General features: G+C 42.4%; 1 protein-coding gene across 1 annotated transcript; it reads left to right on the top strand.

The window, feature by feature from the left end:
- Window positions 1-412: 412 nt before the first annotated feature.
- Window positions 413-4345, top strand: A/N-INVA (Plant neutral invertase family protein). Its single transcript, XM_086496282.1, has 7 exons — window positions 413-795; window positions 1131-1934; window positions 2067-2235; window positions 2413-2624; window positions 2715-3208; window positions 3291-3339; window positions 3530-4345. The coding sequence occupies exons 2-7, from the start codon at window positions 1161-1163 to the stop codon at window positions 3842-3844; spliced, it is 2013 nt and encodes a 670-aa protein (XP_086352408.1). The 5' UTR covers window positions 413-795; window positions 1131-1160; the 3' UTR covers window positions 3845-4345.
- The last annotated feature ends 18918 nt before the right edge of the window (window positions 4346-23263 follow it).

Below are 23263 nucleotides of genomic sequence, written 5' to 3'. Positions count from 1 at the left end.
GTGACAAGATCTACAAAAATTTAATTTAAAAATCTTCAGTTACAATCAATTTTACCTCTGAATTGTAGATTTTCAAAGTTTTTGGAAAACAGTTTGTTTCGAGCACGGGCTCGTCACAATGTTGTTCTTGTACTTGAGCTTGTTGGAAACATCACGTGTGACATAGGCCCAACAAAAAGATTTTATAGAAGAGCTGTCATTGAGGCCCGCCAATAAAAAACATGTGATGTTTGAAAAAAATAAAAACTTTTTGATGGGGCAAAAGCGTTTTTTTTGGCTTTTATTGAAAAAAAAAACATGTGATTTCTCTCTCTCCCCCCTACGACGTGAATACTCTTCTTCTTCTTCCTCTCTCTCTCTCTCTGGGGCCCACCCCGCCTCCATGGGATCATTATAAAGTACACCCTGCATCACTTACTGATGCTCTCCTTCCTCATACCCAGTATCCGATCTTTCCTACGCGATCGCGTCTCCGCAGCAGATATACCCACCTCTCTACCTTCATCGCCGATTCGCCATTCCGAATTTCTGCCTGAGTCGTAAGCGTTGCCATTTCCGTGTTCTTACATTCTTAGAGGCGACACAGGCGATAGCGCGCTTCAACACACACACACACACACACACACACACGTGTGCGCACATTCTCACAGACCAACGGAGACGCACGCTCCAAACACTAAGAGCCAGGAGAGGCTTCCTTCTTTCCACATACCGCCTGAATCGAAGCAGATCGAGCCTTTGTTCTTACGACCTTCAAGTACTCAGAGTCATTCCTGACGCATAGTTTCCTCTCAAGTGAGTCTTTCTTTTCTATTAGACTTTGTGCTTTTGTCTCTGTCCGGTTCATTGTTTCTGCCCACTAAATTGAGACCCTGGTATTGCTTGTTCAGTAAGGAAGCGTTGAATTAGCTTTGGATAGGGAGTAAATGTGCATCCCCCTTCCCACTTTTGAGTTGTCTCCTTGAACAAGAAACCTTGATGTACATTGTTAACGATTTTGCGTAGTTTTTAGTATGTACGAGAGATGTTTATGCAGGGGTTGCGCTTTCTTGTTAAGCTAGAAGCTTTCTTCTCTTTTTCTTTTTCTCATTTTCCCCTGGCTAATTGTGACTCATTGCTTGGTTTTTCAGGTGGTGAAATTAGACGCCAAAAGCTGACACATGGAAAACACAGCTTGCTTAGGCAGTTTACGAACCCATCGTGTGCATTCGACCAACAATACTGCTGTTTATTCCTTGCAAGATCAGAAGGCCAGAAGAATAGGTCTTGGCAGTGCTCCGGGTGGCTGGTCAGTGCATAAAAGACACATTTTTCCCAGTGAGCTTTCTGGTAGGTCGTTAAGGTCTGTGCTTTATCACGTCAATTTGTCTTCCAATTTACAAAGACACAAACTGAAAAGACGCGGTCAAAGAAGATCTGTTAAGGTCAGGTGTGAAGCAGATCAAGGTAGTGGCATATATTCGAATGCTGCCTTTCCTGATACAAGAAGGCATAATGATGTGGAGCAGATCAACCTCACAGTAGTGGGAGAGCCTCTGTCAGATAACTTTTATTTGTCCAGTGTGACGGTGAATCCATTGTGGATATCTGGTGAGCCAGCTACAATAGATTTGTCGTCTAGAACTCTTGAGAGGCCACACTCAGAAAATGGTCGTATTCAAGGAGATGCCATTCTTGAGAAAGCACATAAAGAGTTTAAATCTCCTCAGGAAGACAAGATTGAGGAGGAGGCATGGACATTATTGAGGCAGGCTGTAGTAAACTATTGTGGCGAGCCTGTCGGAACTGTTGCAGCCAATGATCCTGGTGACTCCAGTCCTTTGAACTATGATCAGGTTTTTGTCCGAGATTTTGTCCCATCTGCCCTAGCCTTCCTGCTAAAGGGAGAGTTTGATATTGTCAGGAACTTTCTGCTTCATACACTACAACTACAGGTTTGCACACTTTCTGATCACTTCAATATATAGACTTTGTTGTGGCGAAAGTGCTAGTGTGACCTTTTGGTTTGCTAACTCTTTTGATTTCCTAAGGTGTAGTTCGTGCTCATGACTCTGCTTTTGTTGCAGAGTTGGGAAAAAACTGTGGATTGCTATAGCCCAGGGCGGGGCTTGATGCCAGCAAGCTTCAAAGTAAAAACAGTTTGCATTGAAGGTAGCGACGAAGGTGCCACAGAGGAGGTGCTTGATCCAGATTTTGGTGAGGCTGCCATAGGTCGGGTAGCACCTGTTGATTCAGGTAGTAACAACAAGTTCAATGCGAAAGTTGTAACTTGTGTCAGAAATTGCATGCTCGAAAGGTGTTGCTATATGTTTTGTAACTTAATGTGGGCTGTTCTTGTTGATATTGTCGGCATTATGGTGGAGAGAGATGTTGTGACATCAAGCTCATTACTTGTTTATGGACTGGTTTCAGGGTTATGGTGGATTATTCTTTTGAGAGCTTATTCCAAGCACACAGGCGACTATGCTTTGCAAGAAAGAGTGGATGTTCAAACCGGAATAAAGTTAATACTGAAGCTATGCTTGACAGATGGATTTGACATGTTCCCCACCTTACTGGTCACGGATGGGTCATGCATGATAGATCGCCGCATGGGAATACATGGCCACCCACTTGAAATTCAGGTACTGAAAGAAATGGTTTCACTTAGGCTTCTTAAAAGATATCAAGAGTGCCAGTGATAGAACTAAATGCTTTGCTTGTTCACCCTGCAGTCACTATTCTATTCAGCTCTTCGCTGTGCCAGGGAAATGCTTCTTCCAGACGATGGTCCAACTGATCTTGCGAGGGCAGTGAACAGCAGACTGAGTGCCCTTTCCTACCATGTTCGGGAACATTACTGGGTAGACTTAAGGAAATTAAATGAGATCTACAGGTACAAGACTGAAGAGTACTCTCACGATGCTGTTAACAAGTTCAATATCTACCCAGAGCAGATTCCCCTGTGGTTGATTGATTGGATGCCCAGCCAAGGTGGTTATATGATTGGGAATTTGCAGCCAGCTCATATGGATTTCAGATTCTTCTCTCTTGGCAATCTCTGGGCAATTATAGGTTCTCTGGCTACAGAAGACCAATCAGAGGGTATTTTGAACTTTATTGAGGAGAAGTGGGACGATCTTATTGGTACAATGCCTTTGAAAATCGCTTTTCCAGCTTTGGAATATGATGAGTGGCGCATCATTACTGGAAGTGATCCAAAGAATACGTAAGAGTTTGTCACATGCCTTGCATTTCAGCCCCTTTTTTTCTGGTTTTGTTCCCCTTGACAATCTATGTGTGTTGTGCAGGCCCTGGTCATATCACAACGGTGGATCCTGGCCAACTCTACTGTGGCAGGTGAGTTCTGTTGATGTTGAAATTTTTGTTGTAGATTTCTCATTTGCAAGGGAAGGTCAGCACTTTTTGGGCGGTCTGCTTGAAGTATATTGCATATTGAAAGCCGTTTTCTGGATGTGCATAAGTAGCATTCCTTTCGTGGAGTATTTATTATGCACTGCCCAGTATTAACGTCGTTCTTTATATGCAGTTTACTGTCGCCTGCTTGAAAGTGGGAAGGTCGGATCTGGCCAGAAAGGCTTTGAAAGTAGCAGAAAAACGGCTTTCTAAGGATAAGTGGCCTGAATATTATGATACTCGTTCGGGAAGGTTTATAGGGAAACAGGCAAGGTTATATCAGACCTGGTCAATAGCAGGTTATTTGGTGGCTAAAATGCTACTAGAAAACCCTGATGCTGCGAAAATCTTAACCTTTGGAGAAGATTTGGCATTGCTGGAGGCTATGTCATGTCCACTTGATTCCAACCCACGCAAGAAAAGAAATCGCAAGGTCCAATCATCATGAATGCATCAAGTGATGGTCTTTGATTATTTTGTAAATAGGGTGCAGAGCTCAGCAGCTTCAAGATTATATCGACACAGAACTAACATCTGATCCCTTTGTTTTGTTCGTCTCAATTATTTAGAACCCAAAAAGGTGGTTCATCATTCTTTCGCCAACACAAAATGGTGTGTTGATCACGACCAAGTCCTAGCAGAAGAAGAGTGGGACTTCGTCGTGGGAGGGGGTTTTCCATATTTTTATAGTGAAAAGCTGCCTGTGTTATGAGGGGCTTTTGCATATTTTTCCAGTGAAAAGTTGCCTATGTTGTGAGGGGCTTTTCCATATTTTTCTAGTGAAAAGCTGCCTATGTTGCACATGGGATCCAGTGGAATGTGCTGTAAATCCTTACTCATCTATGACATCTATCATAAGTCACTGTTTTACTTTGATAAGCTCAACAATACGAGCCTTTTGCAAACTGTTATTTGTTTGGGATCAACACAATAAGATGCATATTATGTAGACTTGCAGCACATACTCTTTGTTTTCCCTGAGGCCTTTGGTTGTCTGTAGAGAATGGTGGGCTGAAATGCTGGACAGTGAAATCTCCTGAATAAGAAGTTTACTTTTTGTGAAGAAAATCAATTTGATAAGTCTATTAACTTTCCAAGTCTCTGATGTGGAAAAAGGATGAAAATAATTTCTCGCCAGCATCAGAATGGTGCATCCTTCTTCCCATTTTTGCCAAGAGAGAAATATCCGTGGGCATTTTTAATAGTACCAAAATAGGAAGTTTAAGGTTTTGAACAAAATGCCATGTCTATCTGAAAAGGAATCTCAAAATTCCTTTTGAGGGCTTTTTATGCAATACTCTTGAGTTTTTGAAGATTGGCTTGTTATTATCATTATCATGATACATAATGGAGCCCATAAAAGTGAGAAGTTTATATTCTTGATATATCGAGCATGACAATTTTGAAACACGACTTGATTCATGAGATTTATGTAAAGATTGGATGTGCTAAAAATACGCAAATTCTTGGTGTTAACCTATAGATTCACTTTGGATCATAGTTGTGCACGAAGATTTCACCAATAGCAAGTTATTTGTAGGCAAAAATGCTTGTGGGAAACCTTGATGCTGCAAAGATCTTCATCTTTGGAGAAGATCTTGCATAGGCCGTGTTCTACTCATCAAAGTTTATTTGTTTCTCAATGGCGATGATCGCCCCCTTGCTTTCTTGGATTATCTTTGCAAACTTAATTGTTTTCATGGTGTTCTCGAAGATCTAATAGTTTCTTCCTTCCAAACATGTTTGAAGTAGCAATATCTCAATATTTGTGTTGCAATGAGCAATGCTTGGCTCTTGAACACCTTCCCTCCCAAGAACTGATCATTCTTAAAGAATCATATTTTCCAGTTTTTTTGAATCCATTTCTAAATTTTCCTTGCTAGGCCACAAACCACCTGGCACTCCTTGAGCATGTGAAGGAGGTCTTCATTAGCCAATCTGCATTGTGGGCATCTATCTGGACCATTGCCCCTGGTGAAAACCTTCAACCCCCTGGGTATGGCTCTCTATAAAACCTTCTATATGAAGACCTTCATCCTATGCCTCCATCTTGACTCTAGTTAGTGCTTGCCCCACTAGTTGTTAAGGGGAGAGAACCAATCCTTCGAATACATAAGTGTACAATACACTTCCTTGGTTTGAGGTTTAAGGAAGTGTTCTTAGGCCACTGCCAACTTTTTTACTCGAACTTGGATTCACAGTCCGTTCCAGGGCTCTGCTATCACTAACCTTTCCGTTCCTTTCGGCTTACAAATGTTGTAATCCCAAAGTTGACGTAAACGTTAAAGACCATTGTTACTAATCTTTCTAGCAACCTCCCTCCAAAAAAGGGGTTAGAAGGATGCTTCCAGCCTTGGAGAGCCAAGGGGATCAATGAGTTATGGAATTGTGAAAATACCTAAATAGCTCTTCCCATTCCAAGGACTCTGTAGCCCTCCTGCATTTCCAAGTGAGCTCGCGTGTTGAACCCCCAACCCCCAAGTTTAAGGACGGTCCATGAGGGGCAAGCAGCTCGTCGTGCACTTCAAGCCCTTTCCCCACTGGTCACGTTTCAAGCATAATCTAGAGCTACCCATCATAGTTGTAACCATAATAGCCCAAGCCTAATCCTGTTTTGTGAGTGCAGCCATTAACTTGGTACATTGGGCCTCTGTTTGAATGTTAGGGTTAAGAATCTCGAGAGCGCCTTGCTCTACAGTTCTCGTAATTGTCTCCCATTTAGCCCATTGGCAGGGTGTCGAGTCTTTAGTGTTGTTCTTCCATAGGAATCTCTTCACTGATTTCAAGAACTTTTTCCAGTTGCAATTTGGCAAGCTTAAGCAACAAACCATTGAAGGCGATATAAGGGAGCATAAAGGAAGTGACAACCTAAATTTTGTTCGGAAAGGGGAGGAGCACATACTCCCACTTTCGCATCTTGTTCCTTATCCCCCCACCCTGGCCACCCCCGGCTATTTCCTATTCCCGTCGGGTGAGGGGACCTTCGCCTCACCACTGCTCCCCACCATCACTGCTTCTACCTATGAAGGCTTGTGTGCTTAATCCATGGACTCCGAAGTTGTGGCCGGTGTGACCCGGACTTAATGCTTAGCGCCACTCCACAAAAAAAATTATTTTTTATTTTTTGACCTTTGAAATAAACTGTCAAGTGATTTGTTCTGGACTTCCCTTCTAGTAGCACCTGTCGATGTACCCAGCGCGTGTGCTCACCACTCAAGGCTCACCCACGATCAACACACAGCTCCGCAGACCTTTAAAAGATGAAGCTGACAACCGATGGCAATGAGGGCTACCAATCAAAGCTGTTTGACCGAACGATCGTGATCCTTAATGGGATGGATCACGACCCAAACTCGATACTTATGAAGAACCTGCGCCAGCCTGCAGGTAGAGAAAGAGCGCAGCCTTGCAGGTAGAGAAAGAGCGACGTCGGGCACTTTCCTCAAGCCCCCACTCGCGCTCATCCCTACCCAATGACCAGCGCTTGCGGGCACATCCTCACAGAAGAGACAAAACCGGCTTTAGAAGACTCGTGCAAAACAAGACCATTGGGTTCCCGCTACGGCTTGCATTGGCACATTCAAACAAAAAGTTGAAAATATAATCTTGGGCCTTTGAATGAATGGACAATTCATTAACTAAAGAAATGCTCACATTAACGAAAAGGTGAAAAGACCTTTTAAGTGAATGGAATAACTTACTAAAGAGAGAAACAGCTTTTAAAACCAAAAAGTTGATAAGGAAGTCATAGCAAGGCCTTAGTAAGGGACCCATTTAGAATTCAAACAAAGGCAACAAAAATTTGTACTTTTTTCTCCTAGGCATGTTTTGATATGTCAGTAATGACGAACAAAAGGCAATTCCAATTTCCAACAAGGCTGATTTCTTTTTCAAAACTCACAAGATTATCTTAAATAATACCAAAAAAATTACAATATAAGCCCTGTTCACAATCCGAGCCAGAGCATCCGCATAACCATGATGAGACTTGATACAACAACAAGAGTACAACCAACAAGACCTTCAAGATAGCAACCTAGATCCACAAACATTGCAAGAAAACCACAGAACAATATAACTAACAAAAACCCCTCCAACGGTTGCCACGGACCCACTAGTTCTGCCACCCCCAATGGGAATCCCCCTCAAGCGAGCAGATTACATCAACTAGACAAACAAAATATCGAGAGCAAATCATGCCGAAAGTAGAAAACAGCAATGCCGCAATAGGGGGGAGGCATCAACCTCCATCACCTCGCAAAGGACTGACCGTGCCGAACGCCAACACCAGCCTAGGCTTTTGACGGAGAGCCAAGCATCGACGATGCCCCTTGGTGGACTAGCCTAAGATTTGGAGGAACATTGGGTGAGCTTGTAAAGAAGTACACTAGACCATTGGAGGTGTTGGATTGAAAAGAGTTGACTAGGTATTTTCAAACTTCCATAACTCATTGGTCCCCATGGCTTTGCAAAGCAAGAAGCATCCCTTTGAACCCATTTTGGAGAGAAATTGCCAAAAAGATCAATAACAAAGGGCTCATACAACTGGCCCATTTTTGGGATAAGAACATTAGGAGCTGGAAAGGAACTTACCAACTTCCTATTGGAAAGGAATAGACCAACTGGCTACCTAGTTCCATCTCAGTGGGACCAAAAGAATGCTAGTTATCAGAGCTGTTGAAGGGCTTGACAACTAATGTATGCCTATGTGCGAGTCCAAGTTCGAGTGGAAATCCTAGCGATGATCCAAAAGCAACCACTTCTTGAAATCGCAAAGCAAGGAGGCCTACTACACTATTGATCTTGACTGATTAGTTATTCCCCCTTAACAAACAATAGGGAAAGCAATAGCCGGAGGCAAGATCGGTGGCAGTAGCAAATAACATGTAGAACCCACAATGGACGATGGTGATGAAGACAATTTTGTAGAAGGTATTATGGGGGGCTCTGCCGACAAGACTATAGATTCAAGCCAGAGGTATTGGCTCTAAAAGATACTCGGGATGCAAAACGGCTAGTGAGGACCTCTTGTACTTGTTGAAAGAGTGTTTAGTAATAGGTGCCTTGGCAAGGAAGATCTGCAAATGGGGTTCAAAAGACTTGGAAAGTAGGGTTCTTCAAGAACGAACTGTTCTTAGGAGGGAGGGTGATGAAAAACCAACTTTTGCTTATCTACACACAAATTTTTAGATTTTGTTACTTTAAGCAAACCTGGAAGGCCGGGAACTACCGTGAGTTTGAGAATGCGCTCACAACTGCCAACTTAACTTCGCGGAGATCTTACAAGAAAGCAAGGAAATGATTGCTTCGACTGGTAAAAGGAAGGAATTAGATGAGTGGTATAGAGCCATCAACGCAATACTAACCTAACTAGAATATCCAGATCATAGGTAGCTTATCGAAGTATCATGAGATCCCTCAAGGCTTGACACGAGCTTGAGGTTGCTTTGTACATTTACTTTGAAGAATTCAATACATCCACTCCCTATTGTGAGTTTGGAAAATAAAAAGAAATTATAAGAAACTTTAGAGCGTGGTCCTTGTTCCTAGGCACAAATCACACTTTGAGCATCGCGTCTTCCTAGGGACAATAGGAAAATGAATTATATAGTACTTAAAAGAAGTTTTACTTCTCATTTAGTAAGAAATTTCCTCTTCCAACTCGAAGACCTTATTCCCGTGCATTGGCCTGCATATGAAGGGTGAAGGAAGATGCCCATTGAATCCGATCAACTTTGAATTGATACATAAAGCACCAAATACAATTCACTCCATCACTCTCAAGGGGAATTTATTACCATATCATGGTAATGATGTGTGTGAACATGTGTTGAGCATCGTGACACTTCTTTTACTTATTAACTCGCAGTGTTAGAAAAAAATTGCGGTCCAACCAGCTGAAATTGAAAAATCCCGATTAAATTTTGAGCTTGCCTCGAAAAATTTACACAAGTTCAAGTGTAATTATCGGCAAAAGCTTTAGATTTTTACCTAAAAATCAAGAGAATTTCAAGTTTGCCCTTATTTTCACCGGTTAGGGAAAATGTATTTTTCTAGCCCTGTTATTGAGGCTCTCTTTGTTGTGCATTGTGTATGTTCATTTTTGTTGCGATGTTGTCTTGTACCTCTCTATCCTTCATAAAACTGGCAAGGGCTAGATTAATGAGGGCAGTCTGAAGAAACAAGCAAGGTCTGTACTTTGGATTTTGCAATGTCCACCTCAACCTACAAAACAAAGACAATAAGAGCATAGTAAGTACCTGAGTTACCTGAGCACATGTACCAAACATAAAGTGCAGATATGAAAATTATGGACACTTATTAGATGATACCGCAAGTGTGAGGATGAGATGGCACTTCATGTTACTGGCCAATGGGAAGTGCCTTAATGGGCAGGAGAAACACTTCTGTGACTTCAAATAATGATAAGCAACTGGTTGAAAACTTGAAGTGCAGTGGGCAGCGATAAGGCGATGATGAGCCTCGAGGTAGAAGATTTTAATGCCTCAAGAATACACACTCTAAAGAATTAAAAACTTCTCCTTGAAAGTGATTCCATCATTATCAGCATGTCAAGCATGTCAGTAACATTTCAAGAAATATTAAAGAGCTATCTTGTCTTTTAGGCCACACACACATCCTCCCTTTTAAGGAAGTACTCACACACATACACTTAATCAAGACACTTAAGCAAGGAAATAAGAAAATATTGAAAGCATTATTAATCATGAAACATGAGTCAATCAACATTAAATTGTTTAGTGATTGAGCCAAAATAGGCCTAAAATTAGTGCAATCACAATGGTTATTAAAACGTCTATGCACCCACATGCATTGCAATGTCTAATTAATACTTTCATGCTAAGCAAGGCAGCTCGGAAAAGACAGGAAGAGCAAGCAACAAAGCAAAATAAATTAAAATCAAGCAAAAGCAATGAAGCTAAAATGCTAATGCACACTACCTTTTAGCTCTAATCGCTTGCTGAGGGAAGTGGCCATATAGACGTACCCAAATCAAGCGGGAAGAGATAATTAGCATTGAGCTTAATTATTCTACTCCTAAAAAATTATGAATCAATTTAGTGCTTAAAGAGAGAGCACTAAATCTAGCATAGGGATCTGAATCGATAAAATTAGGCAATTCTAATTGCGCTTAGCTGTGATACCACATGTAAAGCTATGGTGGATAGACTAATGAGACATTCATGATTAGAGAATGAGCTCAATACACAATATGGAATGAAAATAACTTGCTTGCTTGATTAGAATTGGAGAGAGAGATTACAAGCTTTGGGTATTGTCCATACATAGGCTCAATGTGGAGAAGTGAAATCAATGATTGAATGGATATGCACCACAAGTTGAAATGGCAAGGGTAGTGTGACCTACCACAAGTGGCATGTGACCATCATGTAACATGTGTTTTGGGGAATGAGTGGCATGTGTGAGGCTTTATAGGTTCCATAGGAATAATGTGATTATGCACTTAAATGGTGCATACTTGGCTTTTAGGGAGTGTTCTCACTGGGAGTGTAAGCTAAGGTTTACCCCAACAATAAAATAGGATAGGAAGTTTTAAGACCTTGGTGCATTAGTGAGTCCCCTAGGAATTCATAACATCAATGTGCTAAGTGCTCTCTTGGTTGTTTGAGCATGTGCTCTTTTACTAAAGATTTGCTTGTGTAGGGAGTTGTCTTGATTGTTTTGAAACATCTTTCTTACTTCCAACTGGACAAGGGATGTGCAAAAAATTTGTTTGTTGTTACAAGATAATACTCTTACCTCCAAGGAAGCTCTATCTAGAGTTAGGGAATATATTAGGAGTTGCGTAGGTTGTTTTTGACCCAACACTCTTACTTCTAAGTGCATAGAGGATATATTACTTTTGAATACATTAGCTGTGTTTGAGCCAATGTCTCTTACCCCTTAGGGAAGAGAAATTCATTCATGAATTTAAGCCGTTTGGTTGTGTCTGAGATTTGACTCTTAATGTTAATGTAGGATTGTGTCTTTAGGATCTCTTGGTATTTCCAAGAGACATAGATAGTAAATTATCAATTGGTGTTACTTGGATGTTTATGAGCAATCACTCTTTAGTTCCAAGTTCGCTATTAGGAGAAGGGTGAGTTTAGGAAATGAAAAGACCCATGAAGGTGGAAAACTAAAAGACTTTTTGTGTCTATATAAAGAGGTGGTCGACTTCATATTGGTACATTTGTGTTTTTCTTCTCCTCTATTTTTCCTTTAGTGTTTTCTTCTCTTTACTGTGTCCTTGCACTATGTAGGTAGTCAATATTTTTTGCTGAAGCCATTAGGAATACCTTATATTTTGTACCCTAGGATATCAATGTCCATTGGTGAAAGTTGTTTAGACTCTAAACTCTAATATTCTTAAATACATTTACTTGGTTACTTATAGTACTTTTATGGTAACCATACTATTCATAAACATTGTAGGAAGTAGAAGTAAACCATAGGATTGCATGGATACCATATGCAACCCATACACTAAAATTGATCTTGAAAGACGTTGGAAAAATGCAAAATATAAAGCAGGCCTTGATAGATGCCAACCATGTGTGTCTTTGCAATTGTGTCCTTTGTTTTGGATGGTCTCTTGGTCGTTAAAAGCAGCATTGATAGAGATAGTCACCGATCAAGGATGGGAGGATGGCTCTCAAAGTATCCAAGTTATCAAATAAGCCCATTTCCAAACGATGTGTATCTATTGTCCAATCATCTTTCTTTGGTGCAATATAGAGAAGGTTTGCGGTATTAGCAAGAAAATTTATAATTGGCAAAGTGTACTCATTGATGTCAGAATATGCTAAATAAAAAAAGGAATGTATCCAATTTATTGATAGATACAAAACCCAAGTAGTGGGGCTTGTAAAAAGATGGTGGGACCAAATGCTTGAAGACTTCAAAAAGGTATGTGAACAAATGCTCGCAGGTGATGAGGGTCAAGAGTCTTTCCACTAATGTGTTAATTACGCTAATAGAGAAGGTAGCTACAAATTTCCATGGTGCATTAAAGTAATCAAGAAGCACTATGCTATAGTGAATATGGGGCAGATAGAGAGGAACTCCACAATGTGGCAAGAATCTGTTAAATCTTGAGTGTGCCAAAGACTTCATGTATGTCTTTTGTAACATGCATACTCATCGGCTAGAAGCTCATCTTGCCCAAAAAAAAAAAACGTTCTCTATTGTAGCTATGGGGAATAGTGGCCCATACTTTGCCTCGTTTCTTACTATGGTGGTCACGAGCTCAGCTATCTATGCTTCACGCTCAGCTATCCATGTGTATTTCTTTGCAAGCCTCACCATAGAGATGTTGTGCTCTCTCCTTGGTTTGCCAATGTGGCCCCTTGTGTGGACATCTCCACAATCTAGTCGTGCTCCCATAATAAGAGCAAGATAGGCCTCTTTCTCTTTCTTTCTCTTTTTTTTTTTGTGTGTGTGGGGGGGGCGGGGGGGGGGGGGGGGGGGGGGGGGGGGGGGGTCTTGTCTTCATGCAATTTCCCTTTCCTTGACCCTTCCCAATCCAACACCTACATTGTATGGGTGGTCCCCTCCAATTCACACTTTGTCCGAAGATATCCTTTGCAAATGTTCGCTAAATGAAATATAATGTAATCTAGTTGTTGTTTGGCTCGGTGCGCTCTTTTTGGATAAAGCACAACAACAACCTTCCCAATCCCTTGCATTGGAGATCTAAAAGCTTCATTTGGCATTGACATCTTTGCATATCCAAACACCTTGAAGCGAGTAGATGTAATAAACCATGAGGGACAAAGTATTCTGGCCTCCTTTATGGTAGCATGCTCTCCCATGGATCCCTCTCGAGATCCACGTCTTGCCCAAAACAAGGCTACAAGGCCCTACTGTAGGGACTCCTCTTCTAGAATCATTGCAATTCTTTGTAATCAATCTCGGCCTCAACATCCAAAATCATGTTTGCTATAAGACCTAGGGTAACTGAACATGGGATCCTCCTCCCTACCGCCCCTTATATAGGCTAGCTCCTAGCACTTGCCCTAAGCGGATCCCCAGTCCGCACTGGTCCAGCCGGCCCTTGGCCTAGGTCCCTGACCCCCTAGGTTGGGCCTTGCCTCGTAGGACCCTTGTCTTGACATTACTCCCCCCTTAAGGAAGAGTTTTCGTCCTCGAAAACACAAGTAGTAATATCTTTTTAAGAATATTGATGTTCTCTTTATTGACGTCCCATAAGTGAGCCAGTTGTCTGTATGACCGATAATTAATGCAGTGAGGAGGGTCAATGAAACCAAAAGCAATATCTTGATTTTCAACATTGTTGTCCGTTTGCAACCACTTGGGTCTAAATGGTAACTCCATTTATAACTCTCTTGAGTGCTGTAAAGGAGTAACGACAACTAAGAGTCACTTGGGTCTAAATGGTAACTCCATTTATAACTCACTTGAGTACTGTAAAGGAGTAACCACAACTAAGAGTTGTCCAAAAGGCAGAACCAGTTTTCAGATCTTCTGAAGGTACTGGAATAATGCAAGGAAACCTTGGCGTAACTTTCCATGCCGTTGTGAGCCAGATTTCCTACTCGCCTGAGTATCTTGAAAAGTCCGTAGATAGGGAATGTCCTTGTGTTGCATTTCTGAATAGTTTGGAACACAAAGAACTACATGTTCATCCCTAATGAATGTTACTTGCCAACATACTTTGTCAGCACACCTGGTAAGTCCTTGACGTATGAAAGTATTGACACAATCTCCAACCCCACCACAAGAGGTGTTCAAAGTCGAAAATCGTACTTAAGCAAATTCTAGAATAGGGAGAAAATCATCTATTCAGAAATACGTTGTTCACAAGAGGTGTTCAAAGTCGAAAATCGTACTTAAGCAAATTCTAGAATAGGGAGAAAATCATCTATTCAGAAATACGTTGTGCTAACGTATGCTCTTAGCAGATCATTTAGCACAAGATTACTCTTTGTAATCTGCCTGTCCCCTTGGATAACTGACTGGTAAACGGGGAATCTCAGTAGTGTTTAACATTGGTGAGAAATCAACAATGTCCGAAACCACCATAGTGGTTAACTTGAAAAAAATCCACAAACGCCCAAACCGAGCCATGTCCTCTATTGGTGATTAGTAGACCCCAAAAGTAATCTCATAGAGAGTGCACATAGAGTGCAAAATGCTTTGTAAGCAACAACCTGAGGAATATGCATGCCGTTCCAAATCAGCCTTTGCTAAATACTAGGGCCCATAACACCTAGTGCGCATGCATTTAACAAAAACTAACCTGAACCTGTATATCCATAATGATGCTTGCCAATACTTATGGCAAATGTGATGTGCCTAGCATGCAATAAAAGGAATGTAAATAGTTCTGAAAAGAAACTAAATACTTTTAGTTGCAATCTTTTGCAAGCCTTGCTGAAACGTCTGAATCACAATAGAAGGTGAAATATTGATCACTTCTAGATACAGACAATGAAACTTTTTCATTAGCAACTTATAGCCTTGTTGTATGTATAAACAACCATCTGTAATGTTGTTTAGCAGTACTTGTACCTTAACAAGTCATTCTAAGTATCCGACAATTTCTGGCCACGAAATCGCTCCTGATACGTCGTGCTAAAAATGGTCTAGAAAACAGATGTGACCAGCAGCTAGGGACTTTGTCGTGACACATAATTGAAATAATGGCGCCGGTGTTAGTCCAGAGACTCATATTCTCCACATGTGGAATATGTCTCATGTAAGGATGTGTAAAAAAGAACATCCTTCAAGTACAAGATGTACTTGTGTGTGGAGGTAACTCTAAACACTCTGCGACAAGAGTGAGAGGGACCCTCATTCATTGCTCCACACTAGCTAAACCGAACTTCTGGAGTTCCTAGACCATGTTGTATCCCATGTGACAACATGTGCCAAATTGAACCCTACGAGTAGGTTCGTAATAGCATAAGACAGAAAGATAGATTGGACACTTGGCCCAAAATACTTTGTGCCGACATGCCCTTGGCATGGCTCTGTAACATTCAAGCGTACTTAGATGTCTTGAAAAACCAAGCAAAGCATACTAAAAATGGAATAACACCAAATCAATAGATGCGTACCTGGAGATTTGAACGTAATGTACACTTACCTGTATTCAAATGGAGAGGAGGACGTCCCCTACCTGAAACAACAAATAACATTGCACTGGGAACCGTGGGTGTTGTCTTTGCAATCCAAGCCCTTGAATTTAGAATCTACGTAGTCAATCCCCTTGATAAGACTCTTGTAGAAACTGCTCAAGTAGCAGATAACGATAACCAACATAGTTAACCGTGTACAGAATGATGGGAATCAACTTGAAAAGTGTGTTCGTCCACTACCGCATGTGGCAGATTGCGGAATTCTTTCCTTGAAAGTATAATTGGGAGAGATCATCTGTGATCCTCAATGCAGATCAACCTGTGATCCTTAATGCCTATGGGGTGATGTAACAATCACCCGCCGGATCTTACCCCAAAACAGTATATCCATAGACACGTCGTAATGCTATAGATAGAGCAGGAAATCCACACAAGTGAACTATCGAGCTCTTATGGACAGCCATGCTCTCGCAACTGATTGCTGCATCTATACTTTCTTGTAGAGATCAACAGCTGTGAGTATATCTTGAAAACAATCACCCAAAGAATGCCAGTAGTTGGGCCTTGCCCTTGGCTGACAACGGCTCTTAGCCTGTTTGGGTCATAGCTCTTATGAAAAATAGTGTTCAATCGACGAACCGACGAAGACTAATTTGAGTAGCATCTTAGCCACGTGCGATGTGAGTTAGAGCACCTTGGCTTAAGCTGTCTCACAAGCAGAATATGTATCAAAAGCTTATGCTGGGCTGATGAACTTTCCGTAAATTTCAAGTGTGTGTGTGCCCAGAATGCGTGCTCTTAGACATCTTATGCCTGACTGGCAGCTTATCCTATAAGTATGCAATAATCGGCCTGTATAATGCTCTCATCGAGAGAGGGGACAGAAAACACAAGCCACAGCTTGACCCTCTTACCATGTATGGGGTCGTGACTTTAGAAAAATGACTTAAAATGGCACTTTGCCTGTGAAATATGTCGTAGATGTAGGTTCCATTTAGTGGTAGTGTGCGTTGACAACAACCATAAATTTAAACTATCCAGAACTTAGTATGTTTGTGATAGAGTGCATGGTGTGATAGCGGAAGCATAATCTTTGAAGCGGTGGAATTTATGCCACCTAGTTAGCATGCCGTGCATACAGATTGTGAAGCCCTTGGAGAGAGTGATGGCCTCAAACGGGAGAGCCAAAACCATTAGTGCCTTGCACATTTTAAACTGGTAGGGATTTTGTGAGGTGTTATTCCCTATTTTGTGCCACTGCTCGTGATTCCGAGTCATTGGGCATTACCTTGGCACAAGGGAGAAGCCTTGCTTCATGAAAATTTTCAAAGAACTTTGCTTTGTACACAAGAATTAGTTTCCAATGTAAATGTATAAACATGGAAAAAATAAACAATACTGATCATGGTCTAACTTGGTCATCCTGCTGTAACCAGTTGTCTTGAGATGTGGGAGGAAAAAACTCGCTCAAATGTAGATCTTCATCTCCGTTGCGCGAGAGAAAGTTGGCCTGAAATATACTATAGGCATAGGGAGAACTTTCCCAAGGGCGTGTGCTCATAGCATACCCCAAACAAGAAACAACTTAATGTAAGAGTCGTAAATTGAAGCCTTGCTTCCTTCAAAAACAGGTGCAGTAAAAGGCCATGCATGTCTGTTTAAAGATTGCAATTTTGCCATGCGTCATTCCAATCTTTAAACAAATCCACGTTGTGGTACTTATAGTAATTCTCACAGGCCATGCTTGTGAGCCTGAAGTGTATTCATAGGATATGCACGTCTATTGCATATCGTAGCTATCAAACAGATGTTGCATAACCAAAAAAATCAATTGCGTACCTTATTGAGTACACCTGTCGACGAAGCTTACCGCCGGAAGAATCGAATTAGTTGTCAGCAAGAAGGAAATCGAGAAATGATTTGCCAGATACTGATGTTTGGTTCAATAGACATGGCCGACAATGGATTCAACTTCACCTTTTCGAGTTACCTGATGCTTAGAATTGAAAGAATGATCGGCCTTGCCAATCACTGATGCCTTATAAGGCACAGGCCATGCCTGAGGTGGGTGTATTACTAGACAATCGTGCCTCGTTAAAACTTGTGTAGAGGTTAGCTATATCGGAGCCATCACTACAAGAGGTTGTGTGCTCTTGTGACACTGTTAGCGACGGAAATACATTGGGTTTTTATAACCCCCGGCGTCGCTAAAACCGTCGCTACGAGCGTCGCTACGAGAGCGTCGCTATATGCGTCGCTATCCGCGTCGCTATATAGCGACGCATATAGCGACGCCTATAGCGACGCTCTCACAGAAGACTATAGCGACGCTCATAGCGACGCTACAGAGCCATAAATAGCGACGCTTATAGCGACGCCCGAGAGAATATTTTTTTGGTGGCAGGGCATTGAATGCCCTGCCACCCATCAACCATATTGTACTTGATTCACTTTTTAAAAAAAATGCAAAGGTAGATAAGAGACCCAAAATAGTCACCCACAAGACGCATTGTTTGCAAAATTGACAATTGTACACATCATAGGCAAAATGAATTGATTGGCAAATGTAATAATGACAATTGTACAACATCATGGGCATAAAGAATTTATTGGCAAAAGGAACTGCGGTGACAAATGTAATAATATACATGGTTCAAAAAGACGTATAAAATCCGTCTCATGATACATAAGCTATGAGAAACCCTAAACTAATGCTATCTAGCTACGGCTAAACTGACGTCGTCTAGTCAGACGTCTCATCGCGTCCAAGCGGCGTATCTGTCGGATTCTGCAAAAAGAGACAATAAGACAGTTTTCAGTAAATATAAACATATAACGACATTTATAAAACAATACAAAAAATAAAAAAGAGTAAACCCTAATACTAACCATGCCGCCGCGAGAACTGAGAATGTCCATCAGGGCGTTTAAGCCCTTCTTGCCTGCGTACTCGCGCTCGTACGGTGTGGGATCACGTCCTGTCATCGACCACTGTCAAAACATACAAAGATTTCATTATGTTAGAACTAAAAAACTCATAAACCCTAAACTATCGAACATGCATAAAGAGCAATGTGAAAAGACTTACAAAATCGGCCTCAAATGATGCCCATCCACCGCTCCCCAAGTGGTGCGAGCTCCCTGCCTCTACTCGCGCTCTGGCTGCATCCTTTTGTTGCTTCCACTTGTCGGGATTCTCGCGCGCTGCTTTCTTCGCATTCTTCCAATCTTCTTTGGCCAGCCAATCTGGCCTGTTCCACCCATTCTTGATTGCTTTTTGCACTTCGGAACGCTTGTGTTTGCAGTATTCGCGCATTCGAATCTTCATCAGGTCTTCATTGAAGCGCTGATCCCGTGTTGGAACGGGAAACTCATCATGAAGTATGCTGATGACTCTGTTTTTTAAATCACTTGGTACTTCACTCCATTTGTTTAGTATATAGTGTCTAAACAGCTGAGAGCAAAGACCACGCATGCGCGAGATCACCTTCTTGCCGTCATCATCCATGATGATGCCGCCGCTGATGTCGACGGAGTAAGGCAAGCCCTCTGGCCAGTGACGCGTGAACCTGGGTGTCCCGGCAGGGGTCTCTAGCGGCGTGTCGATGGGGGTACGGACGTCAGGTGTCTCCACTGGCGTCTGGGCCCCGAAGCGAGGAGTGTCGAGTGGGGTGGCTCCTGGCGGAGTAGGTAGAGGTGTGTAGCTTCTAGGAACAGTCAGCCGTGCAAAACCTGGCGTAGACGGCGATGCTGTGGCTGGTGTGGGGGCGGGCAAAGAAGGGGAGGGTAAAGAGCCTCGTCGAACACGAGGCGGTGTGGAGGCATCGGTGGCGGAATCCCCACAACAACCGCCACCGCCACCACTAGAGCGCCGGTGTCTAGACGAGTGTGACGCTCGTCTCGTCGACGCCGAAGCTTCGGAGCGCGCCGAATGCTCCGAAAGAGAGGGAGATGCGGATGGTGTAGGAACGCGCGATGATGCGCCAGAGCGATGATGCTCCACGTACCACTGTCTCTGCTGCGGTGACAAAGAAGAAAGAAACTCCTCATCATCCATACCTGCATTAAACACACGAATATTTAAACTTAATATTGAATGAATAGAGTAGACAATGACGCAAAGACCATTAAATACAATGACGTAATGACGCATATAAATACAATGACGCAATGAATCGAGTGATAGAAGAGGCAAGTCGAAAACTCAGAATTTTCAATCAAAAGATGTGAGCGCGAGTCTAAAAGAGCGTTATACACCATGGAAGGTACTTAGAGAGCCAGAGCTTTTACAGCACGGAGCAAAATTGTTCAAATACAATATTTGTGGCTTTAAGAGATCTCTCTCTCATCCTCGCATAACTCAGCATAACTTCCTATATCTATATAGAGCTCTCCGTTTAAACACATATCCTCTGTTTCATTTTGTAGCTCCTCTGCATGCACCCCATATAGAGTAGTAGCATCTTGATGCTCGTCTGGCACCACCGCAGTGGCTTCTGATTGAGCATCTTCTCTAATCTCCTCCATTGATGTCGTTGTGATTGGCACATGGTAGCCTTCATACGTCCTTGCACTACGAGGGGCTACCTCTATGACGTACCACCAGTTTGATGTAGACTTTGTAGGATGAAATACTACCTGCCAGAGCCACATAACTTACATGAGAGCTTTCAAGCACATAACTTGTAAAAGGGGGATGTTAACTATTTATATACTTGCTTGTTCACAATGCTCGGGTAGTACGAAAGTGTCTCTTAGGTCAGTCCATTTCTTAGTAGAATCCACCTCAAGAAAACCAGACTCTCCTCTACGCACAGTAGCGTTGCGACCCTCCATGATTATCTTGAACCATTGCACGTCGAATAAGTCGACAAAAAATCCTCTGTAATCGATCCTCAAAATCTCTTGCAGCGTGCCGAAGTAAGTGAGTTCCGCCACCACAGGATCTGCATCAGAGGAACGTCGTCGACTAAACTGTTCAAATTTTGCCATGATTCCACAATCTTGAGTAAAACGCTTTTTGTCGATTCGTTCCACCCTAAAATGTCGACCTTTACACCATGCTGCTGTGTATGACTTATACTACAACGAACAAAGATTGTGAGTGGCCGTTCAAACGTTTATAAATAAAGTCACTTGCTAGTCCCACTCTTCTTCAGTCACTTCGTCACCGCATTGTTGTACGCTTTTCAATTGGTTGTGCAACCATCTTAAGCTCATGAAGGTTGGTAGGCTCTCCAGAACCGCTGGATAGTGCATCGGTGGTCGTCTTCCCCGTCTCCACTCGATTCGTGCCCTTTGTCGCTCTTGCTTTGCATCCTCATATTGTGAAATCCACTTTTGCATCACTGGATTGTGAAGCATGCAAAATCGGTTGATTTTAGTCTCTAGATCTTCCGTCATCTTCTTCTCAACACCGAGATTGCACATGACAATCCCAGATATGCGCTCATCATCTATGGTTCGCCATAGCGTGTCCCGGGATTTATCAAATCCGTCTAGCCACTCTCCAATGTACACTAGGGACTCTGATACCAACCAACCTTCTGCCATGCTACCCTCCGGACGTGCCTTTTGACGCACATATCCCTTAAGCGTTTTCATGAAACGCTCTAAGAAGAACATCCATCTGGAATGAACTGTGCCAGCTATTTCCACCTCATCAACTATGTGAACAAGAAGATGCACCTGAATGGTTAGCATTGTAGTAGGAAAATGTTTCTCAAACATGCACACAAGCTCCGCAGCATTTAGTTTGGCGAATGGTATGGAGTCTACGTCGATCTCCTTTTGTGAGATCCATTGCACCAGCTTTGCAAGTTTGTAGATTGTGTTACGGATGTCGAGAGACAAACATCCCTCAATGGCAACCGGTAAGATAAACTGTAAAGTATGTGTAGCAATGATATTAAAGTCCACATTTTATGCAATGATATTAAAGTCCACTATGAACGTACCTGACACATTTTATGCCAATCGTGTGACTTCAAACCGGTAAGCTTTCCTTCTTTAGTAAAACACGTTCGGAGCGAGTGCATTACGCCAGTGGGGGTCCGCAAAGATCGAATGGCCTCTTTTACTTTGCGTTCTTGGGCTCCTGTGAAAATCCATGGTGCTTTAGGGAGTTTTATCGATCCATCAACGCTGTTTGCGGCCAATATTGCTCCATACGATCCACATTTCTAAGGTCAACTCTGGCTCCCAAAGTATCTTTCTTGCCGGTCAAATGGTCCCATAGTAGATTACCCACATTCTTGAATATGTGCATTGGATCGAGCAAGTGATTGATCACGAGTCGGGGCCAGTATGGTAACTCGTACCATAGAGATAGTCTCTTCATCCCTGGAGGCAATCCGTCATCGCACATCTCCTTCTGCTCTAACCATGCTTGTGCAGACATCCTTGGTGGCTCTCTTCCCAAAAAGCCGTCGCGTAACACATGATTCTCTGAAAGATACGCTTGATGACCTTCGTAGATTTGCTTCTTCAGTGAGGGTGCCCTACGTGCATTCAGTCTAGGTCCACATGTGACACATGCTCTGTATCCGCTTGTTTGAAGCCCTGCATGTATACACATGATAATAGATCAACTATGGGAAAAAACAAGATTTACAGTGTCTGAGTGAGGAGTGTCAATAGATCACCTGAGCATTCTGTTAGCCTGGGATAGTCATGCATGGTCCACATTAGAATACCTCTGATCAAAGCATTCCGTCGTCCTGTGTGTCGGCTCATATCCACCACCTCTATGCCAATCCACAATTGTTGTAGCTCTTCCAATAGTGGACGAAGATACACATCCATATTCCCCACTTTATATCGCCCTGGCACAATCAAGCTTAGCCATAGGTGCCCCTTCTTCGTAGTCAACCACGGGGGAATGTTGTAGTTGACGATGACAACGGGCCATACACTGTAAGATGTTGATCTTTGACCAAATGGATTTACGCCATCCATAGCCAGGCCTAAGCGCAAATTTCGAGCTTCCCTGGCAAAATCCGACCATGTTCCATCTATATGTTTCCAGGCTGCTCAATCTGCAGGAATTCGTAGCACACCATCCGAAGATTTATTCTCCTCATGCCATGATGCTAGGGCGGCCATGGACTTACATTCGAAGAAATGCTTGATGCGAGGAAGCAAAGGAAAATGTCGCAAAACCTTTTGTGGAATTTTTGTCCCGTGGAGATCTACTCGATATCTTTCGGAATCACATTTCGGACACTTCTCCATGTCTGTGTATTCCCCTCTGAAAAGAATGCAGTCATTAGGACAAGCGTGGATAGAATTGTAATCCATCCCCAAGTTTCGCAAAATCTTTCTTGCTTCATCTCGGGAATCTGGCATCACATTGTCAGCTGGTAGTATGTGCTCTTTCAGCAATCTACACAACATAAAAATATGATACAGTCGTGTAAAAATCTATCAGATCATTATACATTTAGAGTTCTATTAAAGTAAACTAATTGTAATAGATCACCTGAAAAGCGCTGTGATGCTAGTGTCACTCCATCCAAACTTTGCCTGCATGTTGAGAAGAACCAGGAGTGCTTTCAATCTAGACATACGTGCTCCATTATACAATGACGTATCGGCTTCACTTTTCATATCATCATAGATAAGCCTTTCTGAATCCATGATCGTCTCGATCATTTCATCAATCTCGGGCTCAGACATTGCCTCGTTGGGAATGTGCTCTGCATGATCATCCCCCGAGCTGTCAGAGGCTACATCTTGTGGCC

The sequence above is a fragment of the Adiantum capillus-veneris genome, chromosome 23, assembly GCF_014529385.1.
Source record: "Adiantum capillus-veneris isolate H3 chromosome 23, ASM1452938v2, whole genome shotgun sequence".
Lineage (NCBI taxonomy): Eukaryota > Viridiplantae > Streptophyta > Polypodiopsida > Polypodiales > Pteridaceae > Adiantum > Adiantum capillus-veneris.
The sequence above is the reverse complement of the archived record's forward strand: the minus strand, read 5'-3'. Positions and strand labels throughout refer to the sequence as shown.